The sequence below is a fragment of the Physeter macrocephalus genome, unplaced genomic scaffold, assembly GCF_002837175.3.
Source record: "Physeter macrocephalus isolate SW-GA unplaced genomic scaffold, ASM283717v5 random_1648, whole genome shotgun sequence".
Classification (NCBI taxonomy): Eukaryota; Metazoa; Chordata; class Mammalia; order Artiodactyla; family Physeteridae; genus Physeter; species Physeter macrocephalus.
Window position 1 is genome coordinate 12,968 of NW_021146327.1, and position 9,059 is coordinate 22,026.

The following is a 9,059-nucleotide window of genomic DNA, read 5'->3' on the forward strand; positions in this document are numbered from 1 at the left end:
TAGGAAAAGCCTTCTGGGTCAGGCTTCTTCTCCGGTGTGTCTGTTTTTCAAGTTAAAACGGCCGCCTTCAAAATAATTAAGTCCACACATTTGCCCAGACTTCCAGAATATTCTAAATTATTTTAAAAGTTGTAATTAAGCAGATGGCATTGAAAAGATTCTTTTATTCTTTTTTCCTTAAAAAAAAAAAACAAAACCAAAACAAAAAACCACTAACCCTGCGGCCACGCCCGGCGCGGCTGGAGCAGCCCGGGATCGCAGCTCTGCGGGCGAGCCGCTGCGTTTGCAGTTCGCTCCTCCAGCCGCGCGCTCCGCGGGGTCACAGCCGCGGGCCCTGGGCCTCCGGGCCCAGACGGGCCCAGACAGTCCGGATCATCAGGGTAGGGAGGCGGCTCGGGAGGAGGATGCACTTCCCGCTCCCCGCGGCCCGGCCAAGCCCCAGCGCCCCCCAAGCCCAGCCGCCCCGCGGGCCGCGCTGCGAGCGGCCCCGGGCGCCGGTCCCGCCCGCCCGAAGCTCCCGGGCTGCGCTCCCCGCTGCAGGCGCGCCGCCAGCCTTTCCAGGGCGACTTCGTTCTTTATTCTGCGTTGTTGAGTCAATCAGAAGGAACGTGTCAGGTGGAGGGCGGCCGCCTAAGAGACTGTGCGAATCTGCCTGTGGTGACTTCCCCTGCCCAAGCCAGGTGCTTCTAGAACCGCCCGACATGAAGGATTCAGTCCTTTTCCTGGCAGTTCCTCCCAGCCCGGCCCCCACTACGTCTGATCTCAGAAAATCCCCGGCTGCCTCCGGCCTCCGGTGGGTTCTACCTGGACGGGCGCTAGTTACAGCCTGACGTCCCGGCCCCCGGCATTGCCATCCGAGGAGGAGGAGCGGTGGTGGCAAAAATGACAACAATACGATCGATGACAAGAGCTGGCAAGTAGAGAGGCCCCCACCTGCCAGCCAGGCACCTGACCCGCGCGTCGGAGAACCGGGCCGCCCATTGCACAGGTGAGAGCAGTGAGGCCCGCGCGACCAGCCAGCTGCCAGGGCCGGGACGTGGACCCAGGCTCGGTCTCCAGAGCCCCCATTCGCAACAACCGGTGCCGAGGGCCCGGGGACAGTGGGAAGGGTGACTGTCACGGCTGGCTAAACCTCGAGACTTGGGCAACTCCTGACAATAATAAAAACGTTAGGACAAAAGGGAGGGGGAGGGCGAGGCTGGGAAGAGAGCGGTTTTAATCCGCTCGGTCAGCCCCCTTTTATCCTCCAAGCTCTCCCGGTCCCCGAAGAGGGGCTGCGGGCAGGGAATGGGGTTTGGTTCGACTCTCCCCTTTTGTTTTCCTAAGTCTCCACCCTCTTGGAGGCTAACTGGGTCTGGAGGGGTGCCGGGGGCTAGAGGAAGTCATGTTTGCGGGGCTCGGAGACGGTGACCGGGGAGAAGGGGTGGGGGCCGGTGGCCTGGCCCCTGGTTGGCGACGAGATTTCCCAAGGCCCGAGTCTGGACCGCGGGCCCACCCGCGCCTCACCGGAAACTCGAGCGACCCCACAGCTCTCCCCGAAGACTGCGGGAAGCCTTGAGCAGGGGTCGTGATTATGGCCCCGAGGGGCCGCTGTCCCTTTGGAACCGAACCCACAACCCGACCGGAGAACCGACTTTACAGAAGCCCCGACCTCTGGGCAACCCGCATTTCTCAATCAGTGGGCCCCGAATATTCTTTGCACCCCGAAGTGTCAAGGGCCCGCGGAGACACGCCTCCCTGCCCTGGCTCTCTCAGCACCCCGGCCCGGGAGGCGGAAACTGGAGGGCCGAGCCCCGGGCGCCGCTAAGCCTTCAAAGCCGCGCGCCTCCCGCCCGCTGCAGTGCGCGCCTTTGCCCGACAGGGACCAGCACCGCTCCACGCGCCGCGCGCCCGCCGGCTCACCCTCCGGAGCCCAGGCTGCCCGGCCGCGAGCCGCTCTGACCCCCTTCGGAAAGTGAAGAGACTCCCCGCGGCCTCCGCAGGACGGCGTTGCTCCCACCCCATCCCCATCTGGGCAGCAGAAGCTGCTCTAGAAGTTGGTCTGGGGCGGAGACGGCGACCGGCGGGGCGCAGACCTTCCCGGATCCGAGAGGAAAAATAAAATGCGAGGGACGCTGGCTGGATTCGTCTGGGCCGCGGCCACAGTTAGAGGGTCGCGCGCTCCCCCGAGCACGGTCGCAGTCACTGCCCTCCCTCCTTCTTTTAGGAGAGATCGCCTGATTAATCTTAGGGCACCGTGGGCCGCTGAGCCCCCAGAGCTCCTCGAGAAGTTTCTCCGGACTGTGGCGAGAGCGGAGCCCAGCGCACCCCGTACGTACCGCGCTGCGGGCCAGCAGCGCGCGGTCGCTGCCCGGCCCTCCCGGACCCCGGTGGTCCGAAGCTGTACCCTTGTCACTTCCACCAGCACATGCCACGTCTCCCTCCTCTCCCCGTCGGGATCGCGGCTGGCGCCCCAGGCCCCAGCCCTGGCCCTGCCGGGGAAACTCACCGGTACCAGGCGAGGCCCTTGTCGTAGCTGCGGTCGAAGAAGTGGGGCTCGGCGCCCACGGCGCGCACGTCGGGGTGCACGCGCAGGAACTCGAGCAGCGCCCGCGTGCCGCCCTTCTTCACGCCGATGATGATGGCCTGCGGCAGCTGCTTGCTGCCGGACCCGCTGAAGAAGCTAGAGATGGGGCTGGGGGAGTCCGGCGCCTCGGGACTCTGCTCCTCGTGGCTCGCGGCGCCTGGGTGGCTGGCGCCGCCGGGAACGGCAGCCCCGAGGGAGGTACGTCGCGACCTGAGGCCGGGGCCGGCGGGGCGTGGGCGGCGCGGGACCCCGCGCCCAGCAGCAGCAGCCCGGGCGCGGCGGCGCACGAGCCGGAGCACGAGTACAGGAACATGTAGAGCCAGATGCAGAGCATGGCGAAGAGCAGCGCGAGCTTCCTTCTCACCGGTGGCGGGGGCGGCGGCGGCTGCGGCAGAAGCCGGCCGGGGACATCGAGGCAGGATCGGCTGCCGCTCAGGCGCTGCCCCATGCGCTGCCCGCGGGCGCGGCGAGAGGCATGGCTCAGCACATGGCGCGGGTCCCGCCGGAGCCGTGAGCGCGGAGAGAGTACCCCGGACGCCGAGTGGTTCGTCTTATTGCCCCCGCGCGCCCGCGGCCGCCGCTGCTGCTGCTGAGGCTGCCGCTCTTCCCCGGGTGGCGGCGGCAGCTGTAGCGGCGGCGGCTTTTGACATGCTGCCCGGAGGAGCCGCAACTGGAACGCAAGTCGGGTGGCGGCAACTGCTGGTCGGGGGCTGCGACGCCGCGCTCGGGGACAGCAGAGCGCCGCACTCCCGCGCCCGGGCCCCTGCAAACGGTGCGCGCCTCACGGCCGCTCGCCGGGGCTGCCTCCCCGCGGTCCTGCGAACCGAGCCTTGACTGCAGCCCCGGCGCTTCCCCGCGGAGGCTGCGAAGTAGAACTGCGCAGGAAGAGAGCCGGGGACCCAGGCAGAGTGGGCGGGCCCGGCCACCGGGAGCGACGGGTCGCTCCACCTACCAGAAACACGGAGCACCATGCAAATCCAGCCGCTCCGCTGTGGGTTCGACAGCCAACCGGCTCACGGAACGTGGGGGTGTGGAAAGGGTTTGGGGCGGTGGAGAGCAGTCGGGGGCTGCTATTGGCTGAGAGGCAAGGGGCGGGCTCCGAGGGGCGGAGCCAGGGGCTGGTGACAGGAGCAGCTGGAAGGAAGGATGCTGGAGAGACCTAGCGCTGCGCCCCGGCTCCCGCGCGCACTTCCGCACTTGCTCCCCAGGAGCCAGCCATGGCTGCAGTTGTCCATGTGTGGGGACGCGAGTCCCCATCCAGATGTTTCGCGGGCGGGATCGTGGTGTGTGCGTGTGTTAGCAATAGGGAGGTGGGTGGAGGAGCGAGAGTCAGGCCGGAGATGCCCGCCCACCCCACGCCGGGATTCGGAGGGGGGGCCCTTCCGGGACTGGCACCGGTTTAGGAAGTTTAAGTGGAAATCGCTGTCAAACTTTTTTTTTTTTTTTAAGTCTTTCCTTCTTATTCTTTGCCAGGGGTTGATCTCTCTCCAGCTGCCGGTTAAGTGGGGTCGGTGTAAACCATCCTCAGGAAAAATTCTTCCCTCGCTTCCCAAAGTGCTGAGGAAAGAAAAGTCGGGAGAAAGAAGGGAGAAATTAACAGGGAGTTAAAGGCTGGGGAAAATTTTCCTTGTCGAAAAGTGAGTGTGAAAGTCACGTGTAGAAAGTTTTGTCCGGATATGAGGGTGTTGAGGACGTTAGGTGAAGAAAATGTTCTCCCTCCCCATGAATAAATATCAAAGCCAACATTCGCCTTCATTTAGGAGACGGTTTGGTTTGCTGACCTGTTACACGAATTATTAGGTGTTGTTTTTTGTTTACCACCGATGTTTTTTTCTAAGTCAAACGTCAACTCGGAGCAAATCGATCCCTGAGTTGCACTTCAAGTCCACTCCAAGCCTCTCTCCCGGGTTTTCCTCCGCAAAGTGACCCTCCCGGGCGGGGCGGGGACCGCACTCTGCTGCATTCTTGCCCCGCGTTCCGGTTGGAAGCTCGGGTGCTCCAGTCACCCCGGTGGCACTCAGGAAGTTCTGGATGCCGGCGACCCGGAGGGGCCAGCGGGCCTCCCACGCCTGGCCCCGCGCGGTTCCGGGACAGAATGTTCCTTCCGATCCCGACCCCCGCACGGCCCTCGGCTGAGCGCTGCCCCCGCTACCTTCCCGGTCCGCGCGGGCGGCGGAACCGCCAAGCCCCGGGCCCCCTGCTGCGCTGTCCCCTCGCTGTCCCCTCTCGAGGTAGTGTCCCGAGTCCCGCAGTCCCGCCCCGGGCCCGGCTCCCCTCCGTCGGGAGCACACAGAGGAAGCCCGTAGGCCGTGAGCATCTCTGATCGAGAGAGGGGGCGGCGACCCGGGAGGGTTCGGGTGACCCTGCGGCCCCCCACCGGGCCCCCGCGCCCAGCTGTGCTCTGCGCGACCCCCTGGTAACTCTCAAGCCCAGGACATCTTCTTATAGAATGGCTGAGGGGAAAATAATTTAGGAGGAGGATTTCCTCCTCCTTTTATATTCGAAGGGAAATTTTCTTTCCAGTCCTCTTTTCCCCTCTCCTTCTTCGGAAGTGATTTATCTACCTTTAGTTTTTAAATTACATTTACTTATTATAAGCTTATTTTAAACTTCTAAAACATGAGAATATATTTCTGAGCATTAGCTTAGCCGGACTTTTTTTTTTTTTTTTTAAGCGACAGGGAAAATGTTAGTGTCTCCGAACGGTTTCTTCAAATTCACATTATTTAGGGGGGAAATGAAGTCCCTTCTATCCTGAGGCGGCTTAGAGTTTGTGGACTTCTGTGGATTTGGGGGGAGGGGAATAGTGGTTTATGATTTGTGCGTGTTCAGGCGAACTGTAGCTCCCACATGGCTAACTTCAGGCCTGGATGGGTGTGAATGCCATGGTTTAAAATTTTTTTGTTGTTTTTCTGATAATCCTAACAAAAATGGTCCCTGTCCTGCGGGTTAGCAAAGTCCAGTGTAAAAGAAAAAAGAGTGAGCGAGGCCGCCGGCTGTATTTAGGACTTTTTTTTTCCGCGGGTGAAAGGAAGGAGAGAGAGGAAGCAAAGACATGGGCATCGGAAATTGCCCGGAGAGTTCCACGGAGCCCAGCGCCCCCCGGGCCAAGTCGCCGCCGAGGCCAGCCGAGCGCGTTCGGCCCCGACCGCCGAGCAATCGGCAGCGCGCAGAGCTGGGCTCCGCGGCCTGATGCGCACGGTGATCCGGCCCCGAGCTGCGCCCGGCGGACCGTTACGTGGGGCGGGGCGGGGCGGAGCCGAGCTGCACCGCGACCCCGCGCTCTGACCCTTCCGCGCGCTCGCCTGGTGCGCTCGCTGCGCTCTGGCGCCCAGAAATCTCCAGGCGTGGGGGCCGCTGCAGGTTCTGCGGAGGCGCAACCCGAGGCCAGCCTGTGCGGAACTGGTGGCGAGGCTGACCGAGAGCCCAGCTGGAGCCTCTGCCCGAAGTCCTGGCTCAGCAGTCACGGGTGCCGCACGCCCGAGCCTGGCCGTCAGCAAAACGCGGCCACCCAGACCCGGAGAAAGGGTTCCCTTGGATCAACTTATTCAGAAGTCTTGCCCTCGGGAAACCCGCAAAGGAGCGAATTGAATTTGAGCACAACTGTAGGGTTTATGTTTTCTTTCGGCTGGTTTGTTGCGCTTACCTAATGGGGCGCTCGCCTCGGGCCTCGGTCGGGCTAACGTGGCAGGCAGCCCCTCTCCCTCAGAAGCGCACAGGCCGCCCCAGGGCCCACCTCCTGCCCCTCTTCCCCCAGGCCCCGCTGCCCACGACCCCCGTCGGGTCACTCTCTGGCCCTAAAATTCCCCGCCTGTAGCGTAGGTTACTTGAGCCAAAACACGCCCGCGAGGAGCCCCCGCCGCTCCGCCCACCGCCCCTCCAGCTCCCCCGGGGGCCCGGCCCCCCAGCTGCCGGCAGCAAGGGTCGCACTTCCTGGGCTGCCTGAGCTAATGGCCCGGAGCCCGGTTCCCGTCACCGAAACCCGTGTCCCCCACGACTCCGCAGCGAGGCGGGCCCCGGCTTGGCGACTGCAGGCTCGCTCCGCCCTGTGCCCCGCTGCGCCCAGAGGCCCGCCCGCAGGGGTCGCTCCGACGGCTGCGCCGGTGGGGAGGGGGTCGCGGCGCCCCAGCACCCAGAGGAGGGAACCTGTCCCCGGCGCGCCCCGGACCCGCCCTCTCCTTGTGGGGAGCTGCCGGCCAGAGGCGGGCCTTTTCCCGGGCCAGGCAGACGCGGGATCTGACACCGCGTGGCCTGAGGGCTCCGCCGAGAGGAAACGCTTTACCAGGCTGCGCTCCAGCTGCACCTCGGGGACCGTGTGCCCACCAGGCTTAGTTGACCCCACCGCCTCGCGACGTCGCAGGAGCGCGGCCGTCTAAGAGGAGCCCTCTGCACACATCACAGAAGAGGGATGGTGGCTCTTGTCTCATGGATAAAAGAAGTTTGGTGCCCGGATTGCTTTGGTGTCTGGTGTCCAGAGGAGTCAAGGTCGTGTGCTGATTCCGGCTCCCTGGCCCTCGTGGCCCCCTGCTCTGGGCCCACAGCTTCCCTCGCCCTCGGCCAAGGGGCAGGGCGTGGTGGGGAGACTGCAGAACAGGTGTTTATGCCCCAGGCTCCCTCTGCGCTGGGTCATCAAAGGCTGGTGGCTTCCTGTCCTGCAAGACACAGCTCCTGTTGGGAAGTCCTCCCACACAGCCTTGCGTCACCACGTTCTGGAATGGCTGTCCGCCTGGCCTCTGCGGGCCTAGGGTGGTGACGACACCTCCCCTTTCCGGCGTCAAGGCACGTGCCCTCCCTGTGCTTTCCCCTCCAGCATCTTTTCAGTAGTTGTCACGTTACCCAGCGGGAGTGTGCCTTGTCTCTCCTGCCAGGACCCTGACTTTGGTACGCCAGGGCTGCATTACTTTCTCTCCTCTGGTTCCCAACCACTTACCGGCTGTGTGACTTTGAATAAGTTCCACACCTCTTCTGAGCCTGAGCTCCTCTCCTACAGAAGCCTTCAGCCCCCTCTTCCCCCCTTAAGCTCTCCTGGCCGTGGAAATCCAAGCCAGTCCTGCCTTCAACCTTCTGGGCCTGAGCTGCTGAGTTGCGGGAAGAGATGGTGCCTTAGGGATGATTGGTCCTCCTTCAACTTCACCAGCACAGCATTCCACGGGCACATAAGGGCGCAACTCTCCTAAATGTCCCCAGGAGGCCCACTTCCCCAGCTCCTGAGACAGCGTTTCTTACCTCTGATCCCTCCAGCATTTCTCAAAGCCTCTTTGAGAACGTAGATGCTGACGGGGATTGTCTACACCTTCCTACCAACAGACAGCCACGCACGTTAGCACTCACCCAGCTCCTTCCTACTCCTCCTTCTTCCTTCTCGTTGCAGTGGAAGAAGCTGCGGGCCGGCCTGACACACAGTGACCCCCAGTACTGCTCTGGACCTCAGCCCTTCTCCCCTCCCATCTCCTTGTCCCTGACACCAGTCTCTGCTGTGTGGACACGGATGTGCCAGCCAGACCCCGTTAGTGAAGGACGTGTTGCCCCAGCCACGGGAGTGCTGTCAGCACACGGCCTCCGGCTGTCGGCACCTCCAGACTGAGGGCCGGAAGTCACGCCCCTTCCCAGGAGGGCCCCATCCAATGACGGAGCAGGGAGAAAAGGCCTGGTCGTCCCAGCAGGCTCCCGGCATCTCTGAGGGCTTCCTGCCCAGTTGGCAGAGGACATGGGGCCCATGTCACAGCTGGGATCGCCCCCTGCCCAAGCCTTCCCCCTCCTCTTCCTTCTACAGGTGTCGGTCCCAAGGGCATCGCCCAGGAACCCGACCTGACCTGTGTCCCTCCCTCTCTATGGTATAGTGCAAATCAGTATCCAAACACACTCCTATATATGTATATACACAGTGTATATATATATATATATATTTTGTTGTTGTTTGCTTGTTTGTTTTTCGCTCCTTTTCAGAGCCAAACACACGTGCAGGTCCTACTTTCTCACCTCTTATTTCCTCTTTATAATGCCAGTTATTCTTTTCTAAAAATATTTATTTATTCATTTATTTGGTTGCGTCAGGCCTTAGTTGCAGCATGTGAACTCTTAGTTGTGGCATGCATGTGGGATCTAGTTCCCTGACCAGGGATGGAACCTGGGGCCCCTGCATTGGGAGCACGGAGTCTTACCCACTGGACCACCGGGGAAGTCCCATCTTTTTTTTTTAAAAAAAAACAATGAACAGCTTATGCATACACTGAAAAATCTGTAAGAAATACAGAGTAGAGTATGACTCTCTAACCCAGATCCTCAAGTTTCTCTCTCCAAAGGCAACCACTGTTGCTAAACATTTTATGCAAATACAAGTAAACAAGTATACATTACTGTGTCTTTTTTTTTTCAAATGGGAGCATTAAATAAATAGTTATGCCATGATATGGGTGATCGTTCCATGTCAGTGTGTGTGTGTGTGTGTGTGTGAGAGAGAGTTTTTAAAAATGCTAAGTATAGATAACTTCCA

General features: G+C 61.6%; 1 protein-coding gene across 1 annotated transcript; it reads right to left on the bottom strand.

Annotated features, from left to right (window-relative positions):
• Positions 1 to 319: 319 nt before the first annotated feature.
• Positions 320 to 4,339, bottom strand: LOC102984364 (heparan sulfate glucosamine 3-O-sulfotransferase 3B1). The gene is given in 3 exon segments (XM_028486540.1): positions 320 to 686; positions 2,489 to 2,726; positions 2,729 to 4,339. Coding segments are annotated over 3 exon segments (891 nt in total). The 5' UTR covers positions 3,015 to 4,339.
• Positions 4,340 to 9,059: the final 4,720 nt, after the last annotated feature.